Source organism: Mastomys coucha, unplaced genomic scaffold, assembly GCF_008632895.1.
Source record: "Mastomys coucha isolate ucsf_1 unplaced genomic scaffold, UCSF_Mcou_1 pScaffold21, whole genome shotgun sequence".
NCBI classification, from domain to species: Eukaryota; Metazoa; Chordata; class Mammalia; order Rodentia; family Muridae; genus Mastomys; species Mastomys coucha.
Window position 1 is genome coordinate 150,125,380 of NW_022196904.1, and position 22,780 is coordinate 150,148,159.

Sequence of the window (22,780 nt, forward strand, 5' to 3'; positions counted from 1 at the left end):
CCTATATGAATATCCTCAGATGTTCTTGTAGCAATGACATCTAAAAGATTTCGAAAGTACAATGAACACCCAGTTGAGGATAATTGGAGGCACGACCTGTGTTTAAATCCCACTTCTATCATTTTTAAAAATGTCTTCTTCCTGTTTGTATGTGTCAGGGTGCATGTGTCAATTAGCCTGTGTCACCATCTCTGTAAAACTCTATCTTCATACAATTATCAGTAGTATCCAACTGAGATACCCTTTAGGAAAATGCATAGAACAATGCCTGAAGTATACCACATCTCAAGAATTATTACTCTGATAAACAGGGGATAGAATGAGGTAAATCCAACACAATATTCTTTTGGATTCCCCGACCCCTATCACCTGGAGCAGTGATGAACTTAGGACAGGGATGTCATGATGTAATGTTAGTGAATACCTAGCACAATGAAGCTCACAGGGCCAAAGACTAGTTTGCTTGTAGTTTGGGCTTACAGTCAGTCCTGGGCCTGGTAGCCACAGTTATAGAGGCAGAAGTAGCAGAGTTAGGATGCTTGCTCATATGTCTGTAGTCCAGGATGCAGAGAAAGGGGATGCTGACCCTCACATGGCTTTCTCATCACTCTTTTTTAAATTCACTTTGAGACCTGCTGCCTCCTTCCTTCAGGATTGATCATCCTACCTAGTTTAATCCTCTCTGCAAATATCCTCATGGACGCATCCAGATGTTTACCACATGTGTTTCCTCTGCTCGGGCTGCTTCTTACTATATTAAGTTGACAATAAAAATTATCCATTGTATCTGCCAAGTCAGACCTTCTTTGCTTCTTTCAGACCATGAACTGATTGCTCTATTTCTGTAGAAATTTTTATATATTGTGCTTTTCTCTCACTGTCTCTATAAATGCAACGTCATTCATTGCATTCAGTTAAAACCATCAAGTATGGAGGGATCCTCATTGCATGCTGACATTATGTATGTGATCTTTCTAGTTTGTGTTTCCTTTGTTAAAAGAGAAGTCCTGCACCAGGCAGAGGGAGAAACTGAGTATGCTTGGCTAAGGTGCCATGGAAGTGTGCAGTGAGAGCTCTATGACCTCGTAATGTCTGTTCCCTTCTGCGCAGGACCTGGATGAAAACCCCTCATGGCATTCCAGGGGCACCAGCCTCAGCAGGAGTTTTCTGTGAGTATTTCCATGTGACTTTTGGATTCTGTCCTCCAAGCTGATCAGGAATAAAGGTTTAGTACAATCAGAATAGGAAGAAAAACATGCATGTGAAGTGACAGGATTTTTCTTATGTTAGCAAGAATGGGAAAAATTATTCTTCATATTTTCCAGTTTCCACTAATAGTTCCCCACCCAAGTCCCTTTAAGAATACTGTGTTGCTAGGCGGTGGGCGCACACACATGCCTTTAATCCCAGCACTTGGGAGGCAGAGGCAGCCTGGTCTACAAAGTGAGTTTCAGGACAGCCAGGGCTATACAGAGAAACCTTGTCTCAAACAAACAAACAAACAAACAAACAAACAAACAAGAATACTGTGTTAACACACACACTTCGACAGCAGGTGAACAATTCCTTTATAGTATCAAAAAACAACCCACTCACAAGTTGATCATTATACTTTTCTAGATAGATAATGTGGTTTGCGGAATAAAACCAGCCATTTTGCCTTAAAAATCAGATCAGCTTATTAAATTTATTCTCTATATTTAGAAATGATTGATTTACTTTTATTTAATGTCTGTGAATGTTTTGCTTGCATGTACTTATGTATGTACATGTGTGCAATATTCATGGAGGCCAGAAGAGGGCGTGGGTGGGATCCCTTGGATGTGTAGTTACTGACAGTTATGATCAACCAGGTGGATACTTGGAAATGAATCCAAGACTTCTTTCTGCAAGAATGAGTGTTCTTCACCATCAAACTGTCACTCCAGGCCTTGTTCACTGGATTTCAAAAGCCACTCCCCTCTATGTGTTCCTTTTACAGAATGAGGTTGATCTTTAGTTCCTGGTTTTCAGTGGTGCTGTAATTATCAAGACATCAACTCTGACAAGGATTGAGACAGAGAGGGAGAAAAGATGAGAAGGAGAGAATATGGTTGTATATTCCTGAATTCTTTTTATTAGAGAAATAAAGTTTGAAACCCAAACAAGTAAAGATGAGTTTATTTTATTTTCAATTTTGTTAAGGAGTATGGTCTCATTGTGCTGCCAGGTTTGTCCTAAACTCCTGGGCTTAAGAGATCCTCCTGTCTCAGTGTCCCCATCAGCTGGTGTTGCAGGTGTTTGGCATGGTGCTGTGAAAGCATCAGTTTCCACTCCACATTGTGTATATGTGGTGTGTGTGTGTGTGTGTGTGTGTGTGTGTATGCATGAGACTATGTGTATGAGTGTTGTGTGTGAATGTGTATATATGTATATATGTGAATATGTATATATATACATATATATATATGAATGTGTGTATATGTGAATATGTGTGTTGGTGTGTATTAGTGAGTGTGATGGTGTAGTGTGTGTTTACATGCATGTATGTGAGTGTATTGGGGTGTGTGTGTATGTGTGTGTGTATGAATGTGTATGAGACTGTGAGCGTGTATGAGTGTTGTGTGTGAATGTGTATATATGTGAATATGTATATTTGTGAATGTGTGTGTATATGTGAATGTGTTGGTGTGTGTGTGTGTGTGTTTAGCTTTCTAGTTACAGCATCAAAATATCTACAAGGCCATGGGAATAGAGGAAACTCACCCCATGTGAAGGCCAGTTGATATAAAGAAGGTAGAAGGTAACTTTCAATTATGGCCATCAGCTCCATTGACGTGGCCTTTCTTGGGAACTGCCACCATAGCCCCATGTAAGCCTGCTTCTAGACCTAAAGGACATATGACTTTCTTCTCTCAAAGGTTCAGTAGTTTGTGCTCATGCAGAGTAGTGGGTTATTGCAGCATGAAATTAAACAATAATTGTAATTGTACTTTCTTCCCCAAGGACTCTAAATACTGGAGATATTCTTTGAATGCATTTATTCAGACTTGCCTGTGGCCACTTGTGCACTTGAGCAGGGCAAGTAACAATTTAAAGGGAGCTAATTTCAGCCTGTGAACATTTAGGGGCCACGTGGGCTAATGAAACTGATTTGTGGGCTTGTCCAGAGACATTCTCAGACTCATTTGTAGGCATCTGCTTTGCATAGCTCAGGCACCCTTTAGTTTAATTGATCCAGAACAACACAAACACAGTTAAATCTTATGTATGTTGTGTGATCACACAGCTAATTAAAACCACTAACACCACCATTTCTCAGTTAGCATGGGACATAGATAAAAAGTGGTTTACATGCCTTACTGGCATTAATTTTATTCTATGAAAATAATTGTGTGGCCACAAACTTTTCTAGTGGTAAAATAGGGTAAGATGGAGCAGAGATTTCCATATACATATATGCTCTTTATTTCACTTTCAGATCGTTTTTCAGTGTTCTGGTAATTGAAAGACTTAAAACAGCATTTTCTAAATAATTTCATTTGTTCCCCAAACAGAACAAGAAGCCCAAATGAAGCTGACAGTAAGTTTTTATATTTAAACATTTATTTTTGATTTTTTTTTGTCTTACTGGTGGTAGAGTTCCTTGTTCTGTTAAGACTTGTATAGCTCTTGACTTAGTATTCTCTTTTCTCTTGTCTATACATACAAAGTAGAAATTCAGTTAAAAAAAAGAGATCTCCCAGATAAATGAGGACAGATATGAGGTTTTAGATTTTTGTGCTGCTTTGTTTTGGTTTTATGGTATTGAGGATTGAACCCAGGGCCTTGTATACTCTAGGTAAGCGCTTTACCACTGAGCTCTGCCTCAGCTTGGGATTCTTTGAGTAATCTGTTTTGACTGTAATTTTCACGGTGTTTCTATGAATAAGAGCAGAGTCCTTGGACTCATCTTGACTCTGCGAGTATTCTAGTATTCTAGTTTACACATAGAAGAAGACAAGCACACATTTGCATGTGGAAGCTTTCCCTTATATGGTTCCAAAGGACTCTACTCTATGCCCAAAGTGTTGACTAGGGCCTGCACATATAGATAACAGCTCTCTGTGTGATCCTTTTCTTTCTCTTCCACAGAGTGCAGTGCTGTCAATTCATAGTCAATTCGTGCTCAGTTAAAATATGTTAAATAAATGCAACTAAAGTCTTGAAGCTCCTGAGATGTTGACATCTTGCTTGGAACTCAGCTTTGTCAGTATCAGATGATCATGACTTTTTATCTTCCAGGTGACAGTAGGGCAATCCATCAGCCTTGGTATTCAGTTCTTTTATATCATTTATACTTAGCAAACTATTGTGATTACAGTTGCATATGTTTCTCTCCAGTACACTGTAAGGGGTGAGCACAGTATCTGTCTCACTCTCATGCCTCGTGTGATCTGCAGTGGGACCTGAAAGCCTACATTACTGACTGAATTCAGAAATGGAAGTCTTCTCTGCTGACTGTAGTCCCCAGCATGCTACCTCAAAGGATGCTTGCTCCATTCTTTACCTGGCATCAGGAGCCAGGGTGCTCCCTAAACTTGGGCTCACTCTGCTGCTTATTCTAGTAGGTGTAAAACAGTTGCTGCCATGGGGCAGAAGTTTCTCCAATTTAATTTTGATTTTCATGGAGCAGCAAAACCATCTCAAAGTATTTCTCTGGAGCCTTATGATTTAAGGATGGAACAGATAGAAAAGAGTGATTCAACACTGAAGGTGCTGGATTTCCAACACAGCGTCCTGGTACAGCTTAACAAGTCCCATGATGTGATACTGGCCACCCCTTCGTATGTATCTGGCACATACATAATGTTTTGTCATTAGTGTGGGTCAGTAAGGTAGTATGCTAATAACTTGGAATTAATATTGTCTGTGCATGGGTAGGTGCATCTTGGCAAAGAGCTCAGAGAATCATGCTTCTGGGATGTCATGATGGGCAGCTGCGTGCCTTCTGTAACCCAGAGGTGTAATTGGTTCAGAGGAAATATACTTTGAGGCTAATATTACCTGTCTTTCTCCAATTCCCCATATAAATATGCTTGGAGATATTACACCGATGACTGGAAGCTGTCAGGATAGCAAGGAGCACAATAATGCATTTAGGATATTGGCCAAGGTTTTCTGAATAGAGAGAAGCTATTCTGATTAAGCCGTTTAATAGTAACTTTGAAGGCAGTGTACAAACATGTATTTATCTCCAGCCAAGTAATTAAAATGCCAATCATTTCTATGATTTCAGAGATCTCAGCCTCCTTAAAAAGCCCTCAAGAGCCTCATCACCATTATTCAGGTAGGAAGTGAGTGTGCACAGATGGGTCAACTGAGCTAAATATGTGGGATTCTGCACTTGTAAACACAAGCATCCATCAACTCCACATTATCGATACCACTTCAATTCAGAAAATTGTTTACTCTAATGGTTGGAATAATCAAACTCAGAAAAGCAAATTGTCAGGATTTAAGAAAATTCACATTTTTCTTTTTTAAAAATGTATATGTGTGTTGGCAAATTACAATTTTGGAAGAAGATGCCCTTGATGTCTCAGTGCTAGCCAAAAAAAAAAAAAAAAAAAATCAGACACTAGGGTTTTGTACTGTTTTGTACTGTTCCCTTTTTATTACCATTCAGGGCCCTGAACCCAGAGCCTTGTTGGAAAATGGTCTACCACTGAGCTACATACCCTAGCCTGATCCCAATATTTTGAATTGGGAAAGGGCAGGCTTGAAAGTCCTTATAGGAAGGATGGTACCTTCCACATCCCTCAGTGAACATAACCACTGAATAGAGGCCACCCCTTACAGAATAAGGCCAATAAATGTGCCTTGCAAAGATGCCATTCAACAGAAATGTCAAGGATCTCGTCTCTGTTATTAGGCACTGCTTCACACCACTTCAGCTTTCTTTCTTTCAGAGTGGGAATGATTGTCCTTGCTCTTTCTGAGGGATGGTCTACCAAAGGGCTAGTTGAGAATTAAGAAGCAAATATTTTGAGATGCAAACTAACTTAGACCAGCTGGACTTATGCCATGCTGTGGTTCCTCCAGGGTCACAGCTCTCAGCGGCCAAGATAATACAAGGACAGGGCTTTTACTGAATTTAGCACTCAGTGTGAACAAGACCTTACTGACACTGTAATTACTGGTTTTATTATATGAAGGTCATTTGTTTAGGGTCCCATAATAAACTGTCTTATCCTGAATTCTCCTCTGTGGTAAATAATGGATCTGTGGATTCCAGCCTCCTCATTCTAGGCTCCTATGACTGGCTCCTATAGCTCAGCAGTAATCTATTATTTTGACTCTAATGCCAGCTGTAGAGAGTCTCTAGCGAGGAATACTGTAACTCACACAGACTCTGATCTGTTAGGCTATGGCTCTTGGCAGGAAAATGCAGATCACTCGCTTCTAATTAAAATTAGTGTTCCATCCTCTCTGGGAAAAAGAAGGCAAACTCCACAAAACCAACAGTAGATGTCCCCACAGACCACTGTGCACTGAGTTTGCTTTGGAAAAAGGAAACCAGAGAACGTGGAACATAGATTAAAATTCGTTTACAAGAAAGAATCGCACATTATTTGAATTAGTGTCTCATTTGTTATTGGGGGAGCGAGGAGATCGCCCCTTCATAGACCATGTTATATAACCTCACTTGAAAGTTTCCTAAGACTAAGCTATCGTTCTGGTTTAAGGTGTAGTTTATATTTAAAACAACTATTACTTATAATGGTTTTTGCTAGTGAAAAAAATAAAGGATGCTTGAAATGAAATATTCTGGATTTTATGTGTAGTCTCGTGTGTGTGGCTTTCTCTAGGTTTAATTGTTGATACAGTCCTAAAGTAGTCAATCTGTTTTTGTTTGCAGCCATTGAAAGGAATAATTTAATGAGACTGTCTCAGACGATACCGTTTACACCAATCCAGCTGTTCAGTGAGTAACATCTCCCTATTCTCGAGGCTAGGCGAGGATAGACTGAATGTCGGCATGCAACAGAAAAGAAACCATGTGCCTCATTTGACTCACAAATTTTATTTTGTCCATGTTGTAGATTAAGGTGATTCACTTCCCAAAGTAAAGATTCTTGTTAACTACTGTGGGCAGCATTTAGGGTTAGAAGCTGATCCTGTGGGGCTGGGACCTACATGGGTCAGCGGTTGGGAAGCAAGCGTGATCCTGCACCTGGCAATCAGTGATTTGAGGCTGGACACACGCACAGGGAAGAAAAGAACAAACCAACCTTATATAATGAACAGAGAAGAAAGCACGACATGTCAGTATGCTGAAAGCTGACGGGCATGGGAAGAGAAAGCCTTTGTTTGTTGTTTTATATTTGTTTGTCTCACATACATGGATTGCTCTTTCTTCCAACTGCAAATGTAGTTTTTAAAAGCTGGAGAAGTAAAGAGAAGCAAGTTCGTGTTAGCCGAGGGTACCCGAGGTTTTCTGCCTAGCAGCATAAAGCACAGTTGACAGTATAACGCAGGTCCCTATACTGCCTTCCCTCCTCAGTCTCCTCTCACTGTTCCAATGGGGGAAGACCAGGCTGGCTTCTGATTGTTTATGCAGATGCGTCCTTCTTCCTCTTGGCTCCATGGTTCATTTTGCAAATCAATAGCTCTTCTCTAAAGTCCTAAAGGAATAAGGACTCCAAAGAGCTCTTCAGTGACTTTTACTTGAGCATCAAGAATAAACATTTGAGAATATACCACACATTCTCCGGACACATGTATTGATAAGGAATTAGATATAAGGGTGAGGAAATAGATTTGGTAAGTTAATAAGGTGTTCACAGAAAACAGACAAGTAGGCAAACAATGACAATGACATAGCGGATAACTGAAGTAAAGATATAAGGAAAGTATAAAAGGTATAAGCAACGGGCTACAACTGTGAGAGAACTTCTGTGTGACTGTTCCTCCTCTTATGCAACAATAATACTATAATAATAATAATAATAATAATAATAATAATAATAATAATAATAATAATAATATTGGTGAGGTCCAAGTCCAGGGATGACCTATTTTTGTCCTATAAGCCTAAGGTGGGAGCAGTGTTTAATGGATGCAGTACTTTTAAGTGGGGCTAAGTCTGTACTTGAGGTCCTAGCTTGCTCTAACCCTGATGACATGTGTAGTCCGTACAGCAAGCCACTGAAGCATATGTTATCATTCATTCTTACTGAGGAGGAAATGGGGGGTTTCAGTAGCTTGCTAACAGGCTCAAAAGAAAAAGGCAGGGGCTCAGGATATGACCTTGCATTTGAGTGATTTCCACTGGCTAAAAACATGCATTATTGGTGAAGTCAAATTACCATTTGCAGAGCAAGAGAAACAAACAAAACCACACCCAGGAAACAAAATCTATCATGTTCTTTATGTATAAAAGCATGGATAAACATATAAATGTGTGTATATTATATGAAGGGTAGTTGTTGCTTGTTCCTTAGGTGCTTAGTAATGAGTAACTACAGGTTAAATGGTCTCTATAGATATATTTGTCTCAAGCCAGAGTGTCATTATCACATGCCTATAATCTCACCACTCAGGAGGTAGGGCAAAAGGACCAAAAATTTAGAGCTAGTCTGGGATACAGAATGATTGCTAGCTAGGTCAACCTTAGTTATAAAGCAAATCATGTCTTCAATAAAAAGTCTAACAATGCTGACATGTTCATACTGCTTTTAATACGGATAACTAGTTAGTTTATAATAAGCACAACTTAATTCTTATATGCCATTTGATGGTTTACTCCTCCTTAACCTCTCCCCCTTCACTAGAGGACAAACCAGTCCAATTTGTACCTTGACTCTGTTCCAGCTCCTGCTACATGTACCTTCCATGGATAACAGGGACAACCGAACTGATTCTGAGTTGATCTTCAGGGCACCAACCACACTCCAGACCCGGTATTTCGTTTAACTGGCTTTCACTTCTTATTGCAGCAGGAGAGGAAGTGACCATCTACAAGCTTGAAGAAAGTTCCCCTCTGACCCTTGATAAGAGCATGTCCTCTTGGTCTCAGCATGGCAGAGCTGCCATGATCCAGGTGCTGTCACAAGAGGAGATGGACGGGGGCCTCCGCAAAGCCATGCGAGTTATCAGCACCTGGTCCGAGGATGATGTGCTCAAGCCTGGGCAGGTTTTCATTGTGAAGTCCTTCCTCCCCGAGGTTGTGCAGACGTGGTATAAAATCTTCCAGGAGAGCACTGTGCTTCATCTTTGCCTCAGGGTAAGCCTGAACCTTAGAGACCCAGAGCCCAGGAAGAACAAAATAACAACACAGAGGTCTTTGGCTCCATCTTTACCTCAGATGGTTTTCCCTCAGCTGAAAAGAGTCTTTTAGTTTTTGAAGGTGGTGTTTTCTATTACTTTTGTTGTGAAGGATATTCGCTTTGAGGGTATAGAGTGGTAGAAGGTAAATACTATTAAATGTTAGGCAGTCTAGGGATGGTTTGATCTTTTATAAGTAAGATTATGTTAGTGAACAATTATTTAAATTTTTTGAGAATTTCATGAATGCTATATTTACAACATTTCCACTCCTGTCTCCCTCTCCAACACCTCCCATGTCCTCTGATATGTCCCAAACTCATTATGTCTTTTCCTATAATTATTATGGATAACTGCCATTGATCACATATGCATTTGGTATTTATATTTTAAATAATTCTCTCGCTTTCTCTCTCTCTCTTTCTCTCTCTCTAAAGGAAATTCAACAGCAAAGAGCTGCCCAAAAACTCATCTATACCTTCAACCAAGTAAAACCACAAACCATTCCTTATACGCCAAGGTGGGTAAACCTGGCGCTGTGGCTCTTCATTATAAGAATTCCTATTAACCTCTTCTCAGTCCATTAGACATGAGAAATATCAGACCCATGGGGAAGTTCTCCAATGGTCTTTTTCAGGGTTCTTCCTTCCATAGTTATACAGATTGGTGTAAAGATAATTGGATGTTCCAAACATTCCTTGGCTTAAGTTCCCAAACTTATGTGAGTGGAAAAAAGTTCAGACAGATTGATGATCAACATTTCAATTAGGTGAGACAGGCAGAGCCTGGGTATAGTTGCTAATGCCCATGGGTATTATGGCCCCAAAACATGTCTATTTAAAGCTTAGCTGCTTCCCTAGCATCCTAAACCAATTAGGAAGTTTGCAATCATGAGCACTCATGATTTTCCCTTGGGTGTCTTGATATGCTTGTATTCACTTATCAAGGCAGATCATAATTTGGTGTGGAGGAATTAGAATAAAGCCTTTTCCTCCACTTTACAAGAAATTTTATAGAGCCTGGCAAGAAAAATTGGATCCGGTACTCATAAAAAAGTTGGAAAGTTTTCTCAAAGGAAAGGGAGGCAAGTAAGCATGGGAACAAACCTCCCAGTTGTCTTGTTCCTTCCTTCCATAGAAAGGCCAAGGGTAGGTGACTTGTGTGGCTGAGTACTCTGTAGGGTAGCTGCCATGCTTGCTATAGTGTGTGTGTGTGTGTGTGTGTGTGTGTGTGTGTGTGTGTGTGTGCCATTGACTTCTTTTGTTCCTCACAGGTTTCTCGAGGTTTCCTTGGTCTACTGCCATTCGGCCAACCAATGGTTAACCATTGAGAAGTACATGACAGGGGAGTTCCGGAAATACAATAACAACAATGGTGATGAAATAGCTCCCACCAACACCCTGGAAGAACTGATGTTGGCTTTCTCTCACTGGACCTATGAATATACCAGGGGAGAGCTGCTGGTTTTAGATTTGCAAGGTAATTAATTGAAAATGTAGAGTTTCCAGAAATCTCACAAGAACTAGGGTAGACACATGGAGGTGTTCTACCTTGCTTGGTAGAGAGTTATAGGTGTTTACTTCAGAGATATTACACAATGATGACCATGAGTACCCAATTTGCTGTTTTTTCCTTAGATAGAGGGGGAAATGTAGGCACAGAGTTAGGTTTAGATCTTAAACATTGAACTCAATGGGTAATGAGTTTTGTATTTTGTTTTGGTGTTACCCCTTTGCCTTGCCTGTGCTTACCAGAACATCTGTATTCACATACATGGGAAAGTTAAAATTCTGGATACTTCTCATTATATTGAGTTTATTGCCTTGGTAATTTGTAATTTGCTTGCCTTCTTTGATATATCCCTTGATACGACAGTTCAGGGAAGTCCTTGGCTCCAAAAGAGGGCTGTAGTGCACTCTTATTTAATGGAAGCCTTTGATCAGAGAATTTCCCACTATCCCCACCTCCTGCTGGATGTCTAATTCCACAAAACATCAGAGTGTCTCCAGCAGGCTTTCCTTGTAAAGAGGACACAGAATCTGTGTTATGGCTGAAGTTTAGTTCTTGGGCTCATGGACTGAAGCTTTTGATTCAAATAAAGGACTTGGCCCAGAAGCTGTCATAGAAATGACCTCATTTAATCCTAGAAGCAGCACCTTAAAGCATATATTATATGACAGTTTATGACCAGAAAGTTTAAATAAGTTGCCTCAGGTTGTACATCTCTTAAAGAGGAAGCAGGATGTAGACTTAAGCTGGTCTGACTCTATATATCCTTTTCTCCTCCTTGTACTACTGTGTTTGAGACTGTCACTCTGAAAGGAAATAACCATCTTAGGGTACATTTAAGCAACCTGAACTTTTTTCTTTTCTTTTCTGATTCTCTTTTCTTTCCAGTTCTTGGCAAAAACAGATTTGGAGGCCTGGGGAATGTTGAGATTAACATTCCTGGGGCATCAGGATCAATGTCTGGGAAAACACAAAGTCAGTTTGAAATTTGGATCACATGTTCACTGATCTATCCACATGTAAAACGCTGCATACGTTACTAAGTATGTCTGGTTTTTTGATATTTCTGGTGTTCTCAAGGCTGAATTATATTTCTAAACCTCAAACACAATTCTTTTCAGGAAGGAATATAAACTGAATTAACATGTCCAAAAGAGTTGAGCTTTTTATACCAGCAAGTACTTGATGAATATACACCCAGAGTGGGGATGCTAAAGGCATCTGTTTTGTAGCTCTGGTTGGAGAGATGCTGATTGTTTTCATCTGTGTTCCACTGTTTGTGTTTTTGCTTTGAGTTTTGGGTGGGGTTGTTTAAAAAGCAAAAGCAGAAACAACAACAGCAAACAACCAAGGAGAAACTTGACGGAATTAATGATGACTCTTTAGTGTGTTTTGTATTTCAACTTGAATAGGGTTTAGTTTAATGATGTTTATGTTTGGGGATTTTTATGTCTCTTAGTAATCCAAAGTGACATTAAACAGAACAAATGCTGAGATTACAGACTGGAGCATTGGGGGCGGGGGGAATTAACTTTATTCTTTTCCTGAGTAATTATGTGAATTGCTGAAATAGGCCACTGCATGTCAACTATGTCAAAACATTGACCTTCAAAGAAGGCATGAGTAGACATCATAGAGCACACAGAATAGGTGTCATGAAACTCATGGAACTTATTAGGGGACTAGATAACTGTTGAGCTGAATTCAAGGAAGAACATGAATAGCTATAATTCTATTGCTGGCTGAATCTTATCAAGGTTCGAAAGGAAATTGTGTTTTTTTAAAAAAGTTTTTTTGTTTCCTTTTATATTGCTTTTTGTTTATTTCTACTTTTCGGGGAGTTTTAAACTAGCTGTATACCCTGAGGACCAACCACCTGAGTCTCACCTCCTTCATTTGTAAATGGGAAAAATAATCTCCTGCCTTTAAGTCATTTAGTTAAGAAGTCATTAAGGAGCTCAGGTGAGGCAAGTTCTCCACATGTCCTCAAGACCTTCCTTCTCTGAGGAGAGGAAAGACAAACATGGGCAGTTGATTGTTTTCTGTTTCTCCTTCTCTTGTTCCACTCTTCCAAGAGAAGTGCCACTTGTTAACCTGGAAATGGCCAGAGCAGGCCAGAAAGCTGAACTCTGAGGAGAGGTGTGGCCAATTTCCCATTATTTATAATTATAATGAAGTTTCCTGGTTTTTTGCCTCTTACAAGTTTTACATGGGAGGGCCTGAATTATCATTTTTACTCTAGAAGTCCCACAGTTAATTCCCAGTAGTGGAAATTAAAAATAATTGTACTTCAAATTAGAGTATTTGTTTATATTTTTTTCTTATTCTACTTTTCAATGAATTTTTGAGGATACAGTATTAAGTGTTTGATTTGATAAAGCAATTTTTAGAAAAAGCACCCACATCATCATGAATAATGTTACTCTTTGTAAAGAGATACCTTGTTTGTATAGATGGAGTACAAGGCCATTGGCCTTGCCACGTTAGATGAGATTCTATACAAGTTTCTGGGCTTTCCCTGAATTTGGGTAAAAAGAAATCATCAGTAAATAGAGTAATTAGAAATCAAATCATCTTACTTATTCTATATTTTCCAAATATCAGGAGAGACTGAAGAAAGATGGACTGGGTTGGGTATCTCTTGTGTGGTGGAGAGAGCTTGGTAAATTAGCCTAAGTGAATGTGGAGGACACTGAACTGATGGTCTTTGGGGTTTCCCTCTTTCTCCACAGGTCATAAAGCCTTTCTTCAATAGAACAAGTTAAAATGTGTATTTAGGAGTTAAAGTTTAACAACATAAGTCAATGGGTTAAATACTCTTTGTTAGGTGTTCTGTAGGTGTTAGGGAATACACTTTTGGGGAATGAGATAGAAACAAGGCTTTACCCCTGATAAGAAGATAGTATTTCACTTCATGAGAGGATCTAGATAGAGTAAAGAAAATGAGAATAACAGCTGACATTTAAAGCTTCTTATGAGTCAGATACAGCTCGTTGCATTCTCCCAGCATCCTTCTCTGTTAAGGTCTGGGATGCTACACTTTTAGATGACAAAACTGGGCTTCAAGGAGATTAAGGATGGTACCAGGCCTCACAGCGAGAACAAGACACGACTTGGGGTGGAGCCTCCGCCTTATGATTTCTACATCTCTAAACAAGCCACAAGATTGAAATGTTCTCTAATGGGATTTAAACAGATACTTTTCCTTGGAACCCTATAAAGACTTTCTTCTTTACCAACTGATAGTGCTTCAGCTACTGTCCATAGTCCTGGCTTAAATTTACACTTAGACATGGGCCTAAAACTTTAATCACTGTCATAAGCTCCAGGCATCAAGTTCGGCCTGTGCTTAATTAAAACGATAAAGGCTGTGCAGCTGTCAGCCTGGTGCTGGGATACACTTCTGCCTGTTATTCAGTTTGTTCACTCCATGGTTGTAGGGAAGCAGGGGCTCCCTCAGCTGCTCCTTCTTGTCTATGTGAGGAGAAAAGCACAAAGAGCTCCTTCCCGTGCCTTTGAAAATGCGAGGGCTCAGCAAGGTCTGATTTTCACACTTCCCTTGTGTTTGTGTATCAGCCCAACTTTTTCTTTTCTTATTCAAACTCAATGTGAAAACTTGCCAGGCTAGAGCTTGCTAACAAGTGGACTCAGAGAGTCTATAATCATTGATGAAAACCTAAGTTCAAGCTTATTGCCACTAACCCATAACTGGAATTCACCATCTTCCATTATTATCTAGAGCACAACCCACAATGACATCAACTGTGATGCAAGAGAAGCTGCAGGTACTAATGTAGCACCTTGGGATACAGGCAGATATTTCAAAACACTGTTTGTAATGATCTCTTGTTAGATATGCTAGTGGGTAGTCGACACAAGTTAGAGCCTGATACCTAATGTAGTAATAAAGAAGCAAGTGAATGAATTGTAATACAGAGGTTAAAATATGTTGATAACTTTTTCAGGTTCATTGGTGTCCTTTATGTGTTATATATTTAAGTGATATGTGTTAAAGCATTCCTAGAGAAGGGCCCTTTAGCTTTACCAGGTTCACAGAGTTAAGAAACAGGCCCTTCCCCACAAATGCTGGCACTCCTGCTCTAGGCTCCAGGCTACTCCAAATTATTTTCCTAAGGAAATCAGTTTCTTAACAGGAAAGCTTGTAAAGATTACAGTTTCCTGGGAAAGGTTTACTATTCCAAAAGAGAGAGACCACAGCAGAAATCTTTAAAAGATTCTGCTTAGAAAATGAAAACTTTTCATTTTTAAAAAGATAATTTATTTCATAATAATTTTTTATTTTACTCAAAATATAATTATATTATTTTCTCCTTTTCCTTTCCTCCCTCTATCCGCTCCTTGGTCCCTTCCTCCAGCCTTTCCCGTGTATCTCCCTCTATTCCCTTTCAAAATCATGGTCACTTTTCCACTGATTATATATATTGATTATATATAGGCACAAAAATACAAATGTAGTCTATTTAATTTTGCTCATATGCATATGATTTCAGGGATGACCACTTGGCATGGTAACCAATGGTTGAGCTCATTCCTGGAGAAGACTCATTCTCTCATCTCTCAGCAGTCCTTAGTTTTTCTAGTTCTTTGTCTAGGGATGGAGTCCCTTGATATTTCCCCCTTTCACTTAACAAAACAAGAACCTTTCTCAACAAGTAGCAATACATAACAATAATCTAAAATTCATACAGCTTTTAAATAATCACCCTAAAAAGCTAGTGTCTTTCAAGCAGAGAAAAAAGGCACGGTTAGGGAATGGTCTCAGAAGTGGTTGGGCATACCTAGTTGTCTCGTTGGTGTCCCTAAACTGTCATCACTGTTGGAAACTAGCCCCTCACCACATGCAAGCTGTAACAGAGGCTGACTCTGGGTGTTGAACCCAGTTCTGATTAAGTTCAGCCTTAAATTGCACCCATGTTGTCTCTGTACGCTTTGCTCTTTTCCTTTCAAAACTAAACTTTATTGAAGATACATCCCACACAGTACACAGAGCATAAGCCTACACCTCAAAGAATCTTCTCAACTGAACACCCAGGTGGAGCCAGCTCTCACATCAAAAATTGGTGTCGTTTTATTCTACTGTTTATAAGTGCTATATATAGACACAACATTTGATGTGCCTCTTTGATGCATAGAGGCTGTACCTGCAAAACTTCCCAGGATCTCGACCTTGCTAAGCACTGATGGAGGCCATCTAAGGAGACCATGAACTAGAGGGAGGAACACAGCATTGGCCCAGCTTTAATCCTGTTATGGTCACTTCTGGGATAAGCAATCTTTAGCAAGTTTCTCAATCTCTTTGAACATCAATGTACTCATTGATGTAAATGAGGATAAGATGTAAATTGAGGATATGAGGATAAAATTTTTCTTTCATGAGAATTAAAGAAAGTAAAACTAGATGCCTTAGTGCATACAACTGATTAATGAATGGCCGATACATAGATCTACTGATAGATGCCACTATCAGCAAGTCTTATGACATACATCATTAAAACACAAATTTATGGCCAGGTGTTTATTAGTTCAGAAGGGGCTGTTTCAGAAGACACTATATCCAATAACTTTCCTAAACAGTTTTCATAGCACCTTTAATTAGCATTCTATTTCATGTACTTACTATGGAGTGAATGAGACAGAGTTTCAGAGTGTAGATCCAACTGGACCAGAATTCACTATATAGTTCAGACTGGCTTTGAACTGGTGACAGTTCTCCTGCCTTGGCCTCCCAAGTGCTGAGAGTGAGTCATTACATCTGGCTTGAGTATAACCTTCAAAAAAAAAAAAAAAAAAAAAAAAAAAAAAAAAAAAGAAAGAAAGAAAGAAAAGGAAAATAAAACAGAATTTGGTTATTATTTTTCTGCCTTTCTAAGAAAATGAACCCTTATTTGCTAAACGGATTTTGTTTCTTCTTTTGAGGTGTTGGAGAAAATTTGACAGATCCGTCTGTTATAAAACCGGAAGACAAAGAGTGAGTTAATTTATGTGTTATAATCTAGAAGAATGCCTTCAACTTGTTCATGCTTTAAACATTATTTTTAATTGTTGTATATCATGTAATATTTTGTTATTTGCATAGATTACATAATGTTTAATGGTTCTTTTTTCAAAACTTAAAAAAAAAAGGTTTATTTTTATATCTCTGGATGTTTTGCACTAATGTATCTTTACGAATCGTGTGTAATTGCTTGTTTTCCATAGACTCCAGGAAAGGACAAATCCCCTGGAACAGGAGTTAAAGACAGTTGTGAGTGCCATGTGGGTGTTGGAAATTGAACCTTAGTTCCTTTGGAAGAGCAGGACATTTTGAGTAGAGGTCTGTCTTAGTTTCTTGGAAGAATTTAAACACATATGTGTCTTTTATATCCCAGAAAAAGTTTTCTAACAGTTATGGCACATTGATATAAAACAAGATTTTTAGACTTAAATCGAGACTTTTATATTTCAAACAAAATTTTCTAAGCCACATCAATTAGGAAATGAGTAAAATGAAGGAATAAAAATGAATTAAGGCCGGGCGGTGGTGGCGCACGCCTTTAATCCTAGCACTTGGGAGGCGGAGGCAGGCGGATTTCCGAGTTCGAGGCCAGCCTGGTCTACAGAGTGAGTACCAGGACAGCCGGGGCTACAGAGAGAAACCCTGTCTCGAAAAACCAAAAAAAAAAAAAAAAAAAAAAAAAAAAAAAAAAAAAAAAAAAAAAAAAAAAAAAAAAAATGAATTAAGTTTAATTCTAGAGCTAGGTTAGTAACTGTAAGTGGAGATTATAAGAGTCAGTGCAGTCTCCAGATTTTGGTTGCATATTCGACTCTTGAGTTTCCTACTCGTCTAAACCTAAGGGGGAAGGAGTAAGTTTGGTTTGCTCTTGGGAGTTTACCTTGACATAAAAACAATGCAGTAGCAGAACTAGCCTCCTTCTTTTGTCTTCACTGTTGGAATAGCTGCCTCTGTGTCCAGCCAGCCACTTTACAGGCAAGCCACGTAAGAGGTGGTAATACCAAGTGCTGTCCTGTAACCACAATACTTGAACTTAAAGCCACCAGACTTAAATATGAGGCATTGGATTGCATAACTCAATTCAGAGCCCATACATAGAGGAATGAGTCATTCACCCATCATTTGAATTCCCAGGACATTCTCTGACTTTTGGAGGACTTGGCACTAAGCCTTTTAGGTGTTAAAGGTGGAAGGCAAAGAAGGGGCTGTTCTGATTGGCTGATGACTGACCAATATGGAGAACAACAGTGGTTATTAGAGTGAGTTGCCATGGTGGTCCACAGGAGAAGTTGTTAAAATTGACTGCTGTAGTTTTGCCTGCAGAGTTTCTGATCTAGTTGTTTTGAGGAGGGGCCAAGTGATTTGCATTTCTAACACATCTCAGGTGAGGTCCATGCTGAGCGCTAAGGGCACTTTGAGAACCATAGGTCCAATAACGCTTTTAATTCTTAAAGAACTTTTTAAACTGGGATGGAGTCGCACCAGTGTATAGCTCAAGGTGGCCTTGAGCTTTGGATCCTTGAGTCTCTCTCCTGAGGGCTGAGATTGGACTACCTAGGCTGGGTTAACATTGTTACTTTTTGGTCAAACTGAGGGCCTATACTTGGTTGCTGGGTCATAGAAAACATGTAGGGCTAAATAAATGGAGATTCCTGACACAGTAAAATGTGGAAGTTTTACTTTTTCCTTCTCCTGGATTGCACCGTTCTTTGACTGAATGATTTTTACTAAATGCGAGTGCAGTCCACCCGCAGGGTCCTCTGAGAAGATGCTCATCTACGAAAAATTTGTTTAGGTATTATTGGCTCGGGTGGACTCGGGAAGACACAAATAATCCATAGTGTTCTTGTGCATCACCTAACTCCTATGATATCTGTTTCACTATGGAGTCCATGTTGGATTTGTGGGCATAATGAACTATTTTAATTTTTAGTTTAGCAGAGCTGAAGTGTTTGCAGCTAAGCACATTATTTCTTTAGCAGAATTGTGTGCTCAAGGGCTTGTATTAGGAATTTTTTTTTTCTCTATGGGAACTTTTCTTTACAATTTTTTTCAGTGAAGACTTTTTGCATATATAATGAACTGAGTTTATGTGTACTCTGTCTATTGTTCATTAAAATTTGACCTTGGCATATATCACTTAATATGACCTGAATACTCCATCTTTTTAGAATCTAGGATTATATTATCCTACTTGACAGTTAGGTATGTAATTGCATTCTATAGGAAGTGGGTTTCAATTTCTATTAAGATCACATGGGGAATTAGAAAAAAACATGCTTAGGCTTGGCATTCTATTGTAATGTCTGAATAGGGCTCTTGCGTCTGTATTTTTTTTTTAAAACTCCCTCAATGTAATTCTATAAAATTATTATGGCACCTTTATTTTCCATGACTTGAGGATGGCCTCTCCTGAAATGGATAGAGTAGTTTTAATGTGGGAATGCCCAACTCTGTGTATTTGGTTTTCACAATGACCTTAAGTTTGATTTTCTCTCAACAAATTAGTTCCATTAGAACTATATCTAAGTAATCAATGACTCCCATGAGTGTGAAATCTTTGTTAAACAAAGTATGAGCCATAGGTCAACGTTGCCAACAGGGATATTGGTGGAAATGCCTGGTCTCTGAGCCTCCTCTGTGTCTAATGAGCCAGAATCTGAATCTTCATAAAATCTTCTGATGAACCAGTGTAAATTTAAGTTTGAGGTGTGCACATTTAAGCAATGGATTTCACCCATGCAGCAACTCTGTGTGTTAGTTTTCATACCCGTTCACACATGAGGAAACTGAGACTCACTTAAGGTTCTGACTTTCTTGTGATGGGGAAGAATCAACAGAAGAGAACAGTTGTCTGTGAGATGGGCTTTAGAGAATAATTCTAATATCCTTGCTCATGCCTCCTCCCACGGTTCCTAACTCTCCCCAACACACCTCATATATTGTTAGTTTGGGACTGTACCTTTTTAGCCTATTGTCAACCGCCTGATACCTTTGAGCACTTGACAAGTATGAACTGGTGGTGAGATGTTCTTTAGTGACCGTGTGTAGAGGGCACTAATTGGACTTTCCTTGATTGTAGAGCCAAGCTACCACCTGCTTTTCCTGTGTTTGAAAAAAAAAAACCCTGGAAAACAGCTAGTTGTGTTTTCTTTGAGACAGCAAGGCTCGGAACATGCAGTGGAGGGTATATGCAAATGAAATGTCGCTACATCACTCTCTCCCTGCTCTGGGATTTTTGGTCCTGATATATAAATTTTGCAGTGATTTTGATTATTTTATTTTCACTTTCACACAAATATAGAGGCAAATAGCTTCTATATTTTACTTGAAGGTATTATATCTTAGTTGGGTGTCTTTATGCCTTCCTGAGATGACAGAAAAGGCTGGTAAGGGATGCAAGCAAGTGAAGTTTTCCAATGAGGTCACACAGAGACTCCAAAAGTAGTTTTCCATGCTAATGGCTGAACAAATACCTTCGTCTCTCACTTTATCAGATCCGAGAGTTCTGGTCTAAATACCAAGTGAGTCTGCTTTTTTTTTTTTTTTTTTTTTTTTTTTTTTTTTTGCCACCTTCAGTTTCACCTGACTAAGGGAGTGTCTTTCCAGCTGGACTGAAATCCAAGCATGGTTAACAGGAAGCAGCTTATGCTGCGGGATAAATACCACCAGAGCTGTGCCTTGTGAGAGCGATTGAGTGACCAGGAAAGTTAATCCCCAGTGTCTTTCCAGTCTGTCTTCCCAAGAGGTTTTCTCCACCTACCCGGCACAGAGCGGGAGGCAATCTGAGATCAAATTGACATCAGCCCTCATCCTGGGCTTGGCACATCTTCAGAGAGCCACTGTTCTGCCAAAAGGAAGTGGAAATTGAGATAAATGTTTCAATCCTTGGGTGGAAAAAAAAAGTCCATTTTTACACCATGTCCCTTTTGAAAAACCACATTCCTCAGAAGCAAAGTTTATTGTTTCCCTTTGTGATAGTCTGCAGTGATTTTTTTCCCCCCTTAAGACGTGGTATTTAAGAGCGGTAATTGAGTTCAGATTTTAAAATGTGCCGTTTCCACTGTGCATGCCATTAAAATGAAATATTAGCTTTCATAAGCCTTCTCTGGAGGCATGTCTGAAGTGCTCCATCCTGTGTCCTGCGGAAGGTCAAAGTCTAAAGAGTAATGGTTGAATGAGGAGCATGCCTTAGGATCTGCTGAGGATCTTTATATCAGAAAGTTCAAAATGTGTCTCAGAGATACCAACACTTCTTGTAATTAATTCTGTTACTTGCTCTGGGCATCTGCCGTCCATCGTCTCTTCCCACAAGCTTTTTTGGCTAATAGTTGTCTTGGCTTTCCACAAAGAGCCCTGTTAAAACAGTTTGTAGAGTCCAAAGTGGCTTTTAAAAAGCCAGGAATCTAGGTGCTCTGGTGTCCAGTGAGGTGTTTGATTTGGGGAGAGTAATTTTCGGAAAAGTACTTGGGTGCACAGCAGTGCACAGGCATCTTTTTTAGAAGGTGTGTGCCTTAGCAAAGTTATTCTGTCCTTTACCTTTGGGGTGTTTTAGTAGAACATATGATAATGAATGCCATTCTCTCACACCATATGCATTAAAATGGGTTTCACTGTATTTTGTTTTAATGTACCACATCGAAAATTCACTCTTCTATCAGATTAGTGTTGGAATGAGTTTCACAGTAGGTCTTGGAGTTGGGTACAAAGATTTAAGTGCATTTGAATTTTAAATTTGCAAACCTAACATTGTTACTTCCCCAAAGTGCTCTGTTCTTTGTTGGCTCCTTTAAGTGGCTAGGTTACTACGGGATACTGTTCGCAATCTCAGAGAATCCTAGTTGGACTCCTTTTTCTCAGCTGTGATCTAATTGATATTCTGATATTTTCTCTAGATCAAGAGGGATGGTGTTTGGACCGGCCAATTTAGGGGAAGATGCAATTAGAAGCTTCATTGCAAAACATCGCTGCAACTCCTGCTGTGGGAAGCTCAGGCTGCCGGGTAAGCCATGGCGACTCAGTTTCTTCAGAGAAACTCTCATAGAATAACAGTTATTATAACTCAGGATCGAGTGAAAATCTTAACCGCATTTTTATCTCACTCGCAGCCAATCACAAGCTTGACTTTCTGACTGAAAAATTTCAAGTCTCAGGAGGGATTAAAAAAGGACAGGGATTTGCTTGAGGTTCTGCCAAAATGTGATAAAACAACCTGGGGCCCAAAGCTTGTCACAGTCACCCCACACAAAATGTTCCACCTACTTAAAGGGAATGAAACGGGAGGGGAGGAAGGCCTCTCTTGTCCCTTCCAAGGTCCTGTTTGCTCGAAGATGGCATGCTTGTAGCATTTTTATTCGGTTTCAGCTTGCTCATTGGGCACCAGAGAGGGTGTGGCTCACAGAGAAGAAAATCTGTCAGTTAAAGCACTACTTTAAGCTTGTTTAAGTAACAACCACTGCTTTATTCACATGTTTGTTTGTTTGTTTTACAGCAGTGGGCTTAGAACCCAGGACTCTGTCATGCTAGCTGGCACTCTACTACTGGGCTACGTTCCCAACCCCCACACCTGCCACATTAAATTTTGATCGCAGTGTGTGTGTGTGTGTGTGTGTGTGTGTGTGTGTGTTTGAGAAATTCTGGCTCGGCTGGAGTCTATTTGTCCTTTTCAGAAAGGAGGCTTACTGTCTGCTTAACTCTTTTCCTGGGTCATAGCAACTGTCTGCTTACACTGGAATTTCACATATCAAAAGGTATAGTCCTGAGTGGGGCATTGTGGCTACACCTATAGCTGAAGAGGCAGAGGCAAAGAGGCAGAGGCAGAGAGAGAGGCAGAGAGGCAGAGAGGCAGAGAGGCAGAGAGGCAGAGAGGCAGAGAGAGAATCACCTCAGTCTTGGAACTCACCATCAGCTTGAGCAATATAGGTACTCTGTTCTCTCTCTCTCTCTCTCTCTCTCTCTCTCTCTCTCTCT

At 39.6% G+C, this 22,780-nt stretch overlaps 1 protein-coding gene across 1 annotated transcript in view; it reads left to right on the top strand.

The window, feature by feature from the left end:
* Positions 1–22,780, top strand: part of Trpm6 (transient receptor potential cation channel subfamily M member 6) — a 147,730-nt gene that overhangs the window by 122,032 nt on the left and 2,918 nt on the right. Inside the window, exons 30-38 of the mRNA XM_031389892.1 lie at positions 1,111–1,169; positions 3,537–3,562; positions 5,258–5,308; positions 6,881–6,946; positions 8,961–9,247; positions 9,726–9,808; positions 10,562–10,767; positions 16,735–16,786; positions 21,706–21,812. Coding sequence (XP_031245752.1) covers positions 1,111–1,169; positions 3,537–3,562; positions 5,258–5,308; positions 6,881–6,946; positions 8,961–9,247; positions 9,726–9,808; positions 10,562–10,767; positions 16,735–16,786; positions 21,706–21,812 — 937 coding nt within the window. The remainder of the gene's footprint in view (positions 1–1,110; positions 1,170–3,536; positions 3,563–5,257; positions 5,309–6,880; positions 6,947–8,960; positions 9,248–9,725; positions 9,809–10,561; positions 10,768–16,734; positions 16,787–21,705; positions 21,813–22,780) is intronic.